Here is a 15,812-nt window from a genome sequence, read left to right as displayed (position 1 = left end):
TAAATAGTGTCACTTGGTTATTAACTATTCAGATGAACCAGTTTTATTTAATAATCATTGTTAAATAAAGAAAAATATATGAGTGTCTATTGTGCAAAAAACACAGTGGTAGGTGCTGTGGAAATACAAAGATGGCCAAATTAATCTCTCACATTAAGAAGCTAATAAAATAGGCAGGATGCAAAGTAGCAGGGAACTTGTGATGTTCTCTGCTCAGAGTAATAAGCATTGCATAACTGTGGCTGGGGATGACCAAATGGGATTTCCTGAAGAAAATGACACATGCAGTGGTCCTTGAAAAGCGAACAGCGTTTTGACAGGTAGTACAAAGACAGGGACCGAGGAAGTGCTGGGGGTGTTCACAAAGCCGGGGAGTAGAGGCTGCATGAAAAGAGAAAGAGGCAGATGCATATTTTCTTTGTGTAACATTCATGTCTCATAAACTGTTACTCTTCTGATTTTACTTTAATCATTTAAAAATGTAAAAATCGTGCTTAGCTTGCTGGCTGTATAAAGCATGGGGTGGGCTGTATTTGGCCCCAGCCAAGCATTTGCTGACCCATGAACTAGATTGTGAACCATACAGGGCAGCACATCTGATACACAGACATCATGCAGTGAATATTTTCTGATTATGCTGAATCAGGTAAGCCTCAATCTAGGGAAGTGGTTATTGGATAGGAAAGGAAGGATAACAGTTGATACAGAGAAGTGATTGATAGAAGCCCATAGAAGCATCTTGATGGGGGGGAAAGGGAGTGATCAAAGATACATTAGTTATTGCAGTGGGCATTTTCTCTGTTTTCCGAGTCACACAGGGAAAAACGACAGGTTCCTGAGTGGAGAAGCTGGGGATGAATTAGAGAAAGAAAGAGACAAGAGGCAGAAATAGATTCATAAAGCTGGGCGCTAGGTGGGCGTCATCTCTCTGATGGAGAGACAGTCACACTCACCACAGACAACACAGCATATTTATTGGTTTCCAAAGGGGATTTTAAGGTCAAAAGGAATTTTGGGTGTGCCCAGATCCTATTCATCAAAATCTGGGTAAGCTCCTCATTTTTTGGAATAAGATTTAGCATATCAAGATCTGGGTAAGTCAAGGTCCTATTTGTTCCTCATTCTAAGCACATGGATAAAGATAAGAAATCAGTACTAATAACAGGACTCTGCCAGTGCCCTTGGGCTCAGCTGATAAGAATTAAAAGAATGTCCATGTGTCTTTTCAGGGGGCTCTCTACAAGTTATAAGATTGGGGGAAAACATGAAGCATAGTCAGAAGGTAATGAATTCAGTTCATAAATAGCATTTGGATGTAAAGGTCATATAGCAAGAAGGTCATAGTTAGGAGACCTATGAAGCAGAATATGAGCTGACCCCTATGAGAATAATGGGGGAGATGTTCCTGCATAACCACTCCCATCTCTCAATGCCCAAAGATCCAAGAATATTACATGAGAATTATTTCTCCACTGTTCCTAAGACTTGATAAGCATTGGTACCTTCTCTTTTATACATTCAAATTTAAGGATTAACTGGGAGGGAAAGAGGAAATGGCAAAGAAACTCATCAAAGGAAAATTCAGTTCTAAAATGTGTCAACAAGTGGTAATAACAGAATGGGGAGCAACCGTTCCCGGTGTATAAAAGGAAACCTACCAGGTGCAGATGGCTTCCTCAGAGATCAGTGACAATGCTCATCTCTTGTCAAAATGACACCATTCACCAAGAATAAGCTGACTCACTCCATTGGAGACATTCAGTAATAGTGAGTTCAATAATATTGAATGTTTCTAACATGAAAGCCAGACCTTGCTGTGACACGGTAACATTTAGTTTCAAAACCCAAGGGCAAATGGTAAGAGCATAAGAAAGCCCTTATTATTGGCAAGGAGATCCTGATAGGTGTTTATGGTTGTTGACAAGGGTAATCTACATCCATGAGGTTAATTAGAGAGAGAATGAAAACAGATTGTGGCTGCTTTCTAACTAATGGTTGTAGTGCAATTTTGTCCTGTCCCTGGTGGTTTTGTTTCCCTATTCACTCCCTTATGTAGCTCTCCTTTCAAACTTTCGAGGTTATTTGTTCTTGGATTCTGTGGCTTGTGGAGACAAATTATAAAAATCATTGTTCCAGACATAATACAGCAGAAGTGCACTGTGTTTCCCTGCAGGCGAGTATGCCACACAGGAGTATCGCAGGAGTGCTTGCCAATCCTAGCTGCCTCTATTGACCTAAAGACAGTTATTCTCCCAAGATTTCTGCCCCATGATTGTGCTAGTAAGATCATTACAAACGCCAAATATGTGTCATTAAATAATATGGAAGATTTCTTGCTTTTAATCTATGTAAAGCATGCAGATTCCTTAGAAACTAAATATATTATAAAGTTAAATCACTAACTGCACCAAAACCTGTCTTTTTTAACTTTTTATAATTTTTTTTATTATAAATTTTAATGTTGACACTATTACAAATGTCTCAACCCCCCTCTTTACCCATCTCTACCCACCTCCACATCTGCCTCTCTTGGCCTTCAACACACTATTGTCCGTGTCCATGGGGTATGCATACGTGTTCTTTAGCTAATCCCTTCCAGTCTTTATCCAGTCACCCCCAACCCCTTTCCTTTCTGGCACTCACCAGTCTTTTCATGTATTCATGATTCTTCCATCTTTCCTTCTGGCTTTGCATACTCTAGGGCAGGGGTCTTCAAACTACGGCCCGCGGGCCACATGCAGCCCCCAGGGGAGTCTGATCCTGCCCGCCAGGTTTTTTGGGCAGTGAGCGCAGCCAAGGTGTTACAGTAGGAATTAGTAGTTCATATAGTCCGGCCCTCCAGCTCTCTGAGGGACCGTGATCTGGCCCCCACTTTAAAAAGTTTGAAGACCCCTGCTCTAGGGGCTTCAGCTTCCTCCACTATGTTGCTTGCAATTAGAGGGGAAAAGAGAGAGTTTGGAAGAGGCACACCAATTCCTTGCCTCATCTTGAGGTGACTGGGTCCCTGGCCGAGGCTCATGCAGAGGATACCAATTGATGTGTTTCTCTCACATCAATGTTTCTCTGTGTCTTTTTCTCTCTATTCCATTCTCTCTAAAAAGAAAAAAAAAAAGAAAAAAAAAAACCTCAATGGAAAAATATCCTCGAGTGAGGATTAACAAATAAATACACATACACACACACACACACACACACACGCACATATATATAAACATACACATTTATACACGTACAAATATATATAGTTTCTGCAAGGAATTATGAAAATTATTAATATTAGTAATTTTTAAATTTATCTTAGGCAAGTTATTAAATCTCATTGTATCTTCATTTCCTCAACTATAAAATAAAAATTATACAAATTTTTATACTATACAAAACTAGTATACTAATTTCTAATATACTTCAGTATAATATTAGAAGCCTGGTGCATGAAAGTTCAGTCCCTCAGCCTGTCCTGCCCCTTCTCACAGTCCAGGAGCCCTCAGAGGTAGGAGGTGACCTGGAGATCAGGGGAAGGCAACGCTCCCATCACACCTCTGCTGCTGGCAGTGCAAGCCTCGGCCAGCCCTGGTTACCTGAGCCTCGGGTGGCCCTGGGCGGCTGGAGAGCCGCCATTCGAGGCTTGCTGCACCATGTGCCTGCCACTCCTCCCCTTGGCAGGCCTGAAAGGACTCGTGGGCTCTGACAGAGCTGAGGGAACTGGGCACCTCCACCTTGTGGCTATGGGACCACCACATTTATGATGGCATGATGGTCAATTTGCATATACCATCTTTATTAGATAGGATATGAATTGCTACATATAAAGAATTTAAAATTTTTTCTAGTATGTAGTACACACTTTTATGTTTCAATTCATTGCTATTGTTATTGTTCTTAATATTATTATTATTAATAATAAACCTTATCTTGAGTAAAGATAGGAAGGTACTAATGGCAGCTCTAAACCCTGAGGCAAGCATGCAGTGACCCAAGTTTGAATTTCATGAGCTATTGTGAAATCTCATTTCTAGGACATTTTGAGAACAGGTAATATAGAAAGCCGGGTAGGGAATTGGTCACTTAATCTCTCAGACAGATTGAAGTTGATGTCTTCTTACCTTAGAAGCCTTGGTTAATATAATTTTTCAAAAGTTTTTATAAAACTATGACTACAAAATAATGCCGGATATGTATAACTACACAGAATTAGTTTTATTTTAAGACACTAAAATTTTCCTGTGTCAATCAACTCTTTACATATATTTCTTTGGCTTCTATTTGACTGTAGGTTCTTTGAGGGATTTGTTTCCCTATTTTGTGCTTTTATCTATCAGAATGTCTATCCAGCAATTTGTACATAGTAGGGATTCAAAAAACTAGTGCTAATAAATCTTTATTACAGTGAAATTTTGTTAAATTTAATTTTAATTCTTAGACTTAAATAGGATTTGAAATAGAATTAAACACATAAATATGGATATGTCAAAATTCTGAAATTTTAAAATCATATTTTAATTGTTATTGCAAATGTGGTAGGTAGTAATAACATTCTTATATAGTTTTAATTTTAGTATTTGTCCAAATAACTCAGTAATAAGCATTACATTATTTCTTGTTTTTTGCATTGTATAGAAACAGGTTTTGATTGAAAATATTGTATAAATTTTTATAGATTTTTTGCATCATACTGAAAAGTGTACCTTCTTTTATTTATTTGTTTAAATTTTGAAAGAAATATGTAAATGGAGAATACTCATTTTAAAAATCTGCAGACTAGAATTGAAAAGCTTTTTAAAATACATACAAAATATAAAAAATATATTAAAGTTGTGATTATTGGAAAGATGTTAATAAATGACAGTGTTAATTTATTCTAAGAGTAGATAATAGGAAATTATTGAGACTATATTCCATGTTATTCACATTCTCCATTTAGACATTATAAAGTTCGATAATTTGAGTATGTTACTTATTCTTTGTTTGCTTAACTCAGTTTATTGAAATCATTTGTCAATTGTACTCATCTGTTAGAAAAAGATAGAACAAACTTTTAAAGGATTCACATGGTTGGTATCTTTAAATTCAAAGTGACAATTGTTTTCAAACAAAAGTTGAACAGTCCAGTCCAGTGTTTTTACAGTGTTAGATTTCTTGTAAAAGGCAATAAGGCAGTTGTTCCAATTCAAGAGGGTTAGCACCATCATTTAATAGGGTGTGTTGAGGTCCTTAATGTCTTTAACTTATTGGAAATTACCAAATATGTGCCATTCGAGAATACTTGGACCCAGTCACCTCCATCTCTAAAGGATAAAATGTTCAGTTATGAAATAAATTAGTCATGGAGATGTAATGTGAAGCACAGGGAATATAGTCAACAATATTGTAATAACTTTGTATGGTTTGTATGGTGACAGATGGTAAGTAGACTTATTGTGGAGATCATTTTGTAATATATATATTACTGTGTACACCTAAAATTATAGGATATTGTGTATCAATTACACATTAATAAAAATATCCAAGAAGGCAGTAAATGCATAAAAAGTCACTGCAGAGAGAGAGAGAGAATAAAAAGCTTTCTTCCTTTAATAGACTTTTTCCTTTCCCATTTTAATTTCATTTTTATTATTTCTAAAAGTAAAATTTGAACTAAAAGACTGCAGTTCTCATGTTCCACAGTTACCACACAATAAGCTAAATGTTGCAAAGAGTGCTGCTAACATGCCTATCTTGATGCCAAGCATCACTAACATTTTGCAAATATGCCTGTAACATTTTTCTTTCATAACTTGAGGAATTTCCAAATTCTGAATACCTCAAAATCTCCTGGCCTATCCACATTGAAAATTACTAAATAGCTATCTTATAGCTTTAAAAATTCCTTGTAGACCTGTTTATGTCTCAGATTAATTTAAAAGTTATTTCTCTCCATTCTATAGCTGACAAGATATGAGAGGAGAGACTTATATAGAGACTTTGGATGTATAAGGTCTATAGACTTTCTTTGTTTCTAAACGTCTCCAAATTTCTCATCATTTCTGAAAAATTTCTACAAAATTATCCCTGTTCTTTGTTATATATACTAAAAATATTTTTTTCACAAAACCCTCAAGTATATGAACTAGATTTACATCAAAATTAAAACTTTTGTTCTTCATAAGATAGAGTTAAAATATGAAAAGTCAAACTGCAAACTAGAAGAAAATGCTTGCAAATCACACATCTAGTAAAGGATTTGTATGAAGAATATACAAAGACTTCTCAAAACTCAATAGTAAAAAATAACCAAATTAAAATGTGGGTACAGATTTTCAATAGGCAGTTCAAAAAAGACTTTTAGTCTTTAATTTGCATTGCTAACTGCTCCCCTGCCAGCCTAATTGCCCCTAACTGACCTCCTCTACTGGCCTGGTCACCCCTAACTGTCCTCCCCAGCAGGCCTGCTCGCTTCCAACTTCCCTTCTCTGCCGGCCTGGTCATCCCTAACTGTCCTCTCCTGCAGTCTCCCTTGCAGTCCTGGTCTCTCCCAGCTGCCCTCCCCTGATGGCCATCTTGTGGGGGCCATCTTGTGTCACATGGGGGCAGCCATGTTGTGTGTTGGAGTGACGCTCAATTTACATATTATGCTTTTATTAAATAGGATAGAGGCCTGGTGCAAGGGTGGGGACCGGCTAGTTTGCCCTAAAGGGTGTCACTGATTAGAGTTGGGATTCACTTGGGGTGTGGGGTGGCCTGGGTGAGGGGCCTGTGGTGGTTTGCAGGCTGGCCACGCCCCCCAGCAACCCAAGTGGAGGCCTTGGTATCTGGGATTTATTTGTCTTCTATAATTGAAACTTTGTAGCCTTAAGTGGAGTCCAGGGCTGACCAGGGTGTGCAGGAAGCTTGCTTTCCTCCATTGCCAGGGAAACCCAAGCCTTATTCTTGCTCCGTGGCTGCAGCCTTCTTGGTTGGGTTAATTTGCATACTCAGTCCTGATTGGCTGGGGGCGTGGCTTGTGGGTGTAGAAGAGGTACTTTCAATTTGCATATTGCTCTTTTATTAGATAGGATTATATTATTGAAAAGCCCTAATAACATACCATATGTTTGTATAATGATAATTAACTTGCAGGAAAGAAAATTGTTATTAACTACAACTTACATTTTTTATAGAAAGTCTATTGCAATAATATGTTTCAGTTTACTAGTTGTGATTTTATTTTCCCATTAGGACAATTTATCAAATCAAGAATTAGGGAAGATGAACATATTTACAAATGCACTATCAACTTTTCCTGATATTATTTACAAAAGAACTGTTATTATAACTTACAATAAGTTACATTTTATTTAAAAAAAAATATTTACTTCAAGAAAGCATAATATAGTCTGTGAGGAAAAAAATCCCATATTCTTGTTTTCCCCCAATTCTGCAAAGTGACAGAGGTAAAGCAATAAGATCCTGTTACTGTACCCTGTTTACACAGCTGTACTTCATTGAATGAAGGCTTGTGTTACACACAGTTTGTGATAGGAAGTAAATGCTTTTAAAACAACTAAAGAGACAGGTCTTTGACCTCCACCTTTGTGGATTCTTTGTTCAGCCATTTAACTTCTGTGGAGGTAATAAGGAAGTAGTTTCAATATATCTTATCACCCTCTAACCTCATTTGGTTAGTTTTCCCCCTGGTGCACTCATACCATGGATGCATAATGATGAGTTTCTTAAAAACAAATCCTGAAAGTTCCAAAAAAATGGACAGTTATTTTATTTGTGATGAAGTTTGTAAGTCATGTGTTCTGAAATAGTGGGTGTGTTCTAAAAAGATAATACTGTTTAGATTGCTTCAGGAGCTCAATCTGTAAGAAGTTTTAAAAGATTTAGGACATTCCTCAAATTTAGTACCTCTTAGTAAATTTCCAAATAACATCTAAAGTTATCAAGTACCCAAGGTTTCTTTGCATATGTCTTTTATGTAGCTAAATAGCCTAGTTAGGTTCTAGGTTATTTCAGAGATTATGCCTGGGAAGTTAAGGGTCATTATGGTGAAATAGTTCTTACTTATATAAGAAGAATTTTCTTAATTGCTTGGGTAAAAATATAGAGTCATTACTATATATGATTAAAAAAAAGTCAACAAATCAGGATTAAGTTACATATACTAGTAGATAGATGATTTATAAATATACTTGCAAATACATGACTTTAATAGAAATTACTTTTGATAGGGATATTGATTCATAATTCTGTTCACAATATTCTTATTCTCACAGAAATAAGTTCTTCTTATATCTCTGAGCTATCATTTATTTACCAAAACACTTTAGCAAAAGCTATCTTGTTTGGTAACTCCTTGTACAGGTTGTTCAGAGAGCTTCATTTCCTAAACAAATGGCTAAGGAGTGCACCCAGATTAAATATATAGGGTGCCCCCCAGAAAGTGTGTATACACATTTTGAAAAATTATAGAGGCACTGTTTATTAAAGTACATTTCATTTTCAAAACTGAGCTGTCATCTGTTAAACTTTGTATATATTTCTTGGAACAGTGTGTATATATGTGTATATAATATATGTTTATATAATATGTGTTTAACATATAATATATAATTAATATATAGTGTATGATATATGTGTTATATAACATGTAATTATTAATATATAACGCATGCTATATATGACATAGTGTATATATCATATATACTAAATGTAATATAGCATGTATGTAACATATACATGTGTAATATACATGTATATTATATAGATATACTTTTTATAAAAACCTCTAATAAATTATTCTGCTATATGCCATGAATTATAACTATTAGTTTTTGGCAATTGCAAAGAAAAATAACCCCAAATTTTCACTCATGTTCACTGTTCAGTTCCCATGAATTTAAGCCCCAAAGATTTAATTTCTAATCAATACTGACAGATATATAATGATTATATCATATAATTAATTCTACCTCCTGTATTTATAGCAAAGGACTAAATATAAATTAGTTTAGCTAAGAACATAATTTTTAAATATTGAATATAATATTGTGGGGCATTTTAATCTTCGTAGACAGTGAAAAATACAGACAGAATAAAAAGTGTGGCTTGTTCTTTTTTGTGTCATCTGCTTTGGAGGTAATTTTATAGTGGCATATTTATTGTAAACAGAAATCAAACAGCTATCTTTTTTGTGTATATATGAATTTCAATGCATTAAGGGGTTAATTTGTATAATACTTGATGGAAATTTCAACTTATGTTTCCTTTTCTATTATGAGCATAAAGCAGTTATGAGGGACAATTTTAGAAATCGCATAGTGTTTTGGTAAAGCATAAAAAAAAGCCACGTAACTATAAGCTAATATATTTGTTAATAAAAATGAAACCTTAAATCCGAGGAACAAATATTATTTTGCTTTGCCTCTTATTTCAATAGACATAGTATGAAATTTCTTAAAATGCCATCAGGAAATAATATTATGTAATATTTTATTCCAAAATATATGCAGCAATTTCTCCCATCAGAGTATTCTTCTTTAATTAGAAATATGTTATCACATACTGAAATATCATCACTGTTCATTGACTCTATTATTATAACATTACCAGTTAGTTTTTATGATCTGTCATACTGTAATATGTTAGCAAAGTGTAAATTTTGGAAGTCATTTCAATTTGCTAGAGGCATTTAATTATATCATATACACTATACATGTTTATTGGCTATGTTTCAATTTTTTACTTATTTGTAATTTATACCCTCCTTGCTTCCAAAAGTGATTTGAAGCAGCTTATTTTAATTATAATTATATTAGCTAGTTTTTTCAGAGATGTTCCAGATTTTCTTCCTCACTCAACAGAGCAGCATACATAACTGAAAATGGAAGTTGCTTTGTTCTTATTCTCATGGCTCGTTCCAAATTATGTGTTTTGCAGAGGTTAATATTATGTGGGCTGCACACCAAACACACCACAGTTCTGAAGACTATAACTTATCCACAGCACTGAGACAATCTGCCTTCCAAGTATATACTTCCTGGGTAAGTTGTATGAAATTGAATAAATGTAATAATATAATTCATTTTTAAAACATCTCAGCTGTTTCTATTTCCTCTGAGTAAACTAATAAGGTGTTTTTGCTAAAATCCTTCTTTTTCCCCTCTAAGTACAGACACTAAAATGAAGCAAGTGGTGCTTTCCAATGACAGTCTTTTATTTAAGTGATAAAACTCACCCTGGGGTATAGAGCAAGGTGAGAAAGTGGCTGTCTGTTTTTATTTACTATTCAATAAGGGATGTGCTACATTGACAATGTATCTCAATTCAAATATATGCAAAAATTTTATTACAAACTTTTAAAAGCATTTTTTTTTAAATGAATTTCCACTTCTGAATGCCCCAGGGAAATCTACTTAAACTCTTTGCTTTTTATCTATTTATTAGAGCAGTTAGTGTGATGCTCAACAAAAAGTTTGGCTCTACAATACTTTCACACAAGGAAATGACAACACTAATGAATACCACAAATAGCCCCTCATTTGAAGTCTCTTCTGATTCACTGGCAAAGCTCATCCACTTGGTAACAACCCTCACATTGGATTTGCTGTCTGGGTGGTGTGGCTCAATGGTTGAGCATTTACCTATGAACCAGGTGGTCAAGTTCAATTCCTGCTCAAGGCACATCCCTGGGTTTTGGGTTCAATCCCCTGTAGCAGGCACGCATGAGGCAGCCAATCAAAGATTCTGTCTCATTATTTATGTTTTTATCTCTCTCTCCCTTCCTTTCTGAAATCAATAAAAATATATATCTTTTTTTTTTTTTAAAGGTGACCTTCCACATTAAAACAAAAAATAAGCTGCTTGCTAACTATACATTATACTGATCTAACATTTGCATGGTTCTTTTTTGTTTTTGAGGTACTTCTTTTAGTTGCCATTTGTTGAGTACTTTCCATGTTCTACACAATCTTCTAAGACCTCTTGATGTATTAACTCATTTAAATTCATGACATCTTTAAAATACAGATATCACTACAACTCTAATTTTTAAATCATGGAACTGAATCCATAGTTTAGTCACAAAACTCATTTACCTGGCTTCAGGATCCAGATCTTAACCTGTATACTACATCCTCTTCCACATGTCTCTGTATTACCTTTCACTTATGTTATTTCATCATAGCCTCACAAATAGGCCCATGCAATGCTAGATCAAATGTTACTAATGTTGGGGAATGAAATATCAGTGAGGTTAATTCGAGCTATTGGGTCGGCAGCTAAGTAATTGCGGATTTTTTAAAGAAAATCAAAGACAATTTTTTCATGGAACTAAATAACTTTATTCTGTAATGTATTGCCCATTTTGATCAATGACCTTTTGCCATCTTTCAGGCAGCATCATAATCCCACGTTCAAAAAACTTCTGGGTTTTATTAGCAAAAAACTGAATCAGGTACGATTTGACATCATCATCATTATTGAAATTTTTACCATTCAAGGAGTTTTGTAAAGATCGAAACAAAAAGTAATCAGATGGTGCAAGGTCAGGACTATATGGTGGATGTGGCAAAACATCCCAACCAAGCTCCATTAATTTTTGCCGAGTGACCAAAGATGTGTGTGGCCTTGCATTGTCATGATGGAATACGACACCTTTTCGATTTGTCAATTCGGGCCGCTTTTCTTCAACTGCATTGTTTAATTTCGTTAGTTGTTCAATGTAGACATCAGAATTGATCGTTCGGTTGGGTGGTAAGAGTTCAAAGTAGACAATTCCTTTGTAATCCCACCAAACTGATAACAAAACCTTCTTTTGATGAATATCAGCTTTTGATGTTGTTTGAGTTGGTTCACCTGGCCTGCTCCACGATCTTTTCCGCTTGATATTGTTGTAAACAACCCATTTTTCATCGCCAGTTATCAGTCGTTTTAAAAATGGATCATTTTCATTACGTTTCTTTAGCAAATCGCAGCTGCTAATGCGTTGCGTTAACTGTGATTCTTTAATTTCGTGAGGAACCCATGTATCGAGTTTTAAAACATAGCCAAGTTGTTTTAAGTGATTTTCAATGCATGTATGTGATACATGAAGCTTCTCTGCAATCTCACGTGTTGTACTGTGACAGTCCGAATTGATTATTGCTTTGATTAGGGCGTCATCAACTTCAACTGGACGACCAGAGCGTTTTTCATCTTTGAGTGAAAAATCACCAGAACGAAATTTGGCAAACCAATTTTGACACTGCCGTTCTTTTAAGGCTTCGTCACCATAAACAGCACATAACTTTTTATGAGCTTGCGATGCGTTTTTCCCTTTGAGGAAATAAAAAAGCAAAATATGACGAAAATGTTCCTTTTGATTTTCCATTTTTTAACGAACGCCAAACGAAAACTACAAAACAGATCAAAAAACTTTTTTTACTGATTAACAGCTGAATAGCCAACTATCAAATAACAAAATGTGTTTTACATTTGTACTACGTCTGCAAACCTAAAAATTCAACGGAAGCCATATATGTGTGAAACCCGCAATTACTTAGTTGCCGACCCAATAGTAAGTGTTAGAGGCCCATGTGTTAAACCAGATGCCCAAATAGATAGAAAAAATATACTTATTGGCATGTGTTCTTACTCAAACATTAGAATAGGCAAAACAAATCTGTAAGACAGGATGGTACTAATAGGTTTGCTGAAATGGTATTAAAAGTAATCCACACCTCCACCACTGCTCCCAATTCCACATACTTGTGTTATAGCTTCTATTAATTTCCTAGGGCTGCCATAACAAAGTACCACAAAGTGGGCTGCTTACAACAGAAATGTATTGTCTCACAGTTCTGAAGGCCAGAAGTCTGAAATCAAAGTATGGGCATGGCCATGGTCCCTCTGAACTCTCCAGGGAAGTTGCTGATCTAGTTCCCTTTCCTAGGTTCTGAGAGTTCGGTGGCCTTGGGGAGCATAACCCCAGTCTTCACCTGGCCATCTCCTTGTGTCTATGTCCATATTTCTCTTGGTTTTATAAGAAGCTTATCCTACTCCATTAATTCCTCATCATAACTAATTACATCCACAGTGACTATTTCCAAATTAGGTCCCATTGTGAGGCATTATGGAATATGAGGTATTAAGGGATATGTATTTTAACACATTAATTTTGGGGGCACAATATAATCTATAATACAATTCTAAGCATGTGTGTAAAAGAAGGATCATATATACTGGAGGCCTGGTGCATGAAATTTGTGCAAGGGCTTGGCCCTTGCCGCTGCTGTGGCTGCCTTGGCCCCCACTACTGCAGAAACTGCCTCTGCCTTGGCCCCACTGCTGCTGCTTTGTCTGGAAGGAAGTTCGGAAGGACGTCCGGTCTAATTAGCATGTTATGCTTTTTAGGTGTACCAGTTAATGTGAATTTTTTCAATAGATGGAGTTACACATATGTTGATATATATGCGATTAGATATGTATGCTATTTTGTTGTATTGATGCAAATATCAAAACTTAATATGTAAAATTAGCTGAAAGTGTTAACATCATAGATATTTTTATACTTAAAAATGTCAAATTTCGAGCTAAAAAAGCATTTGCTGGAAATTTTAATTTATTACTTCATTTTGAAGAAAAGTGCTGCTGAATACTTAGGGAAGGTTATGGTGAATATGCTCCACCTGAAGATATTTGTGAACACTGGTTTAAACACTTTAAAAGTGATGATTTCTGTGTGAAAGACAAAGAATGTCCAGGTCAACCAAAAAAGTTTGAAGACCAACAATTACAAGCATTATTGGATGAAAATGCATGTCAAACTCAAAAACAACTTGCAGAAAAATTAAATGTTGCTCAGCAAACAATTTCCAATAATTTACAAGCAATGGGAAAGATTTTTAAGGAAGGACAATGGGTGCCACATCAACTGAACGAAAGACAAATGGAAAACCAAAAAGTCATCAGTAAAATGTTGCTTCAATGGCACGAAAGAAAGTCTTTTTGCATCAAATTGTGTCTAGCGATGAAAAGTAGATTTATTTTTAGAATCCCAAATGCACAAAATCATGGGTTGGTCCAGGTCAACCATCAACATCGACTGCAAGGCCAGCTTGCTTCAGAAAGAACACAATGCGCTGTTTGGTGAGATCTGGAAGGTGTGATATATTATGAGCTTCTAAAACCAGGTGAAACCTTTAATACTGATCGCTATCCACAACAAGTCATCAATTTGAACCATGCTTTGATTGAGAAACAACCAGGATTTTTTTTTTTTTTGCCCGGGATGTATTAATTCACCTGCTGTATTCACCAGACCTTGCTCCTTCAGCTTCCCACTTGTTCTGATCGATGGCACACAAATTTTCTGAGCAGCACTTCAAAACGTATGAAGAAGTGGAAAATTTGGTCTCTGAATCATTTGCCTCAAAACAAGAGAAGTTCTTTGGGATGGTATCCACAAATTACCTAAAAGATGGGGGAATGTGTAGGTACTGATGAACATTACTTTGAATAAAGCACTTTTGATATTTCTCTTGAAATTATTGTGTTTTCTTTGATTACAAAATCCACCATAATTAACTGGTACAGCTGGTATTTTTCCCAAATCCTATAGATTGTGCTGAAAACTCTGGATGATTCAAAGTGGAAGAAAATTCTACATATTTTATTGCTGCATAGGTCAAGACTGGCCTAGGGTTCCAATGAATGGAGCAAAGGACAGGCCCCTGATGGAAAGAAAGATACTGCACACCCCTCCTTCTTAAGAAATAGTGGCATTAATACAATGTTTTATTATCCTATACAAAATAGGCTGAATATCAGACTGATTAAAATAATAATCTCAAAAACTTCTTTCTATGCTGATTCATGTATTTCTCTTTGCATGAGGATAATAATTAGAACTCTGATACCTGCATTTGAGGAAGAACGCCTCCATGAGAGGATGCAGCTGTATTTCATGCTGCTCCAGGTGAATTAATCTTCTGAGGAATCATCAGAGGAAAACGTTTATCAGAGCATAAAAGATTTATTTTAGAACCGAGAGAAATTTTGGAAAAACTATATTTAAAACATCCATTTTGAAAGCTACCAAAGAATCTCAGAGGAGCCTGCTACATCATGCAGTGTTGAACATTGCTGGTTGGAACTTGAGTTCAGACATCTCAGTCCAGTATATGGTCATCTCTATCCTGGTTTCACTGTATCTTCTGCCCTATTAAGTCAATGCATTCAAAGTTACAGATTGGAGAAAATTTAAGTGGAATGCAGTTTCACACCTATTTATTGCAGGAATAAATTCCCTTTGCAACTTTATATCATGTGACCAAGGGCATAGAAAAATACCATGATTAAGGAAATGAACATTGGGAATGCATCACAAGATGCTAATTTTTTGGGGGGAGGGGGGGCGGATAAGTGTGCGGGTTGGATTCTGAAGACTTGTAGTTCAGAAAACAAAGGTCTGCATTGTAAATCAGAATGGATTCATTTCTAGTATTTGTAGGTCCTTTGGAGATAATATAGATGGTTCAAGGGTCTATGAAAATTAAGTCTGTGATAGGTTTTTCTGGACATTAAAGTCCAAGAGCATTAATCAGGTCTCTATTTTCTTTGACTCTAATATTCTTTTCTTCCAACACTGCTACATAAGGCATGTAATTTGATAGTTACTAAGGTAACAGTGTATTTTAGAACAAATAAGAAATGGGTCATGTCATTGAAGATAAAATTGATTTGTAAAATGAAATGCAAAATTAAGCTTCAGAGGGCTTTTCTTTGACAGTACTATGAAAATTAGGGTGACAATTCTGTCATTTAAACTAGTGAAACTTTTTATTTAAAAAATAAATTTTTAAAAATTTCTG

General features: G+C 35.5%; 1 protein-coding gene across 2 annotated transcripts in view; it reads left to right on the top strand.

The window, feature by feature from the left end:
- The window catches only part of AGMO (alkylglycerol monooxygenase), a 260,218-nt gene that overhangs the window by 87,769 nt on the left and 156,637 nt on the right, over positions 1–15,812 (top strand). For both annotated transcript variants that reach the window (XM_084897113.1, XM_084897114.1), the window contains exon 4: positions 9,901–10,004. In XM_084897113.1, the coding sequence (XP_084753239.1) occupies positions 9,901–10,004 (104 nt within the window). The remainder of the gene's footprint in view (positions 1–9,900; positions 10,005–15,812) is intronic.

The sequence above is a fragment of the Pipistrellus hanaki genome, assembly GCF_964339955.1.
Source record: "Pipistrellus hanaki genome assembly, chromosome: 10".
Lineage (NCBI taxonomy): Eukaryota > Metazoa > Chordata > Mammalia > Chiroptera > Vespertilionidae > Pipistrellus > Pipistrellus hanaki.
This window is presented reverse-complemented; position numbering and strand designations above follow the sequence as displayed.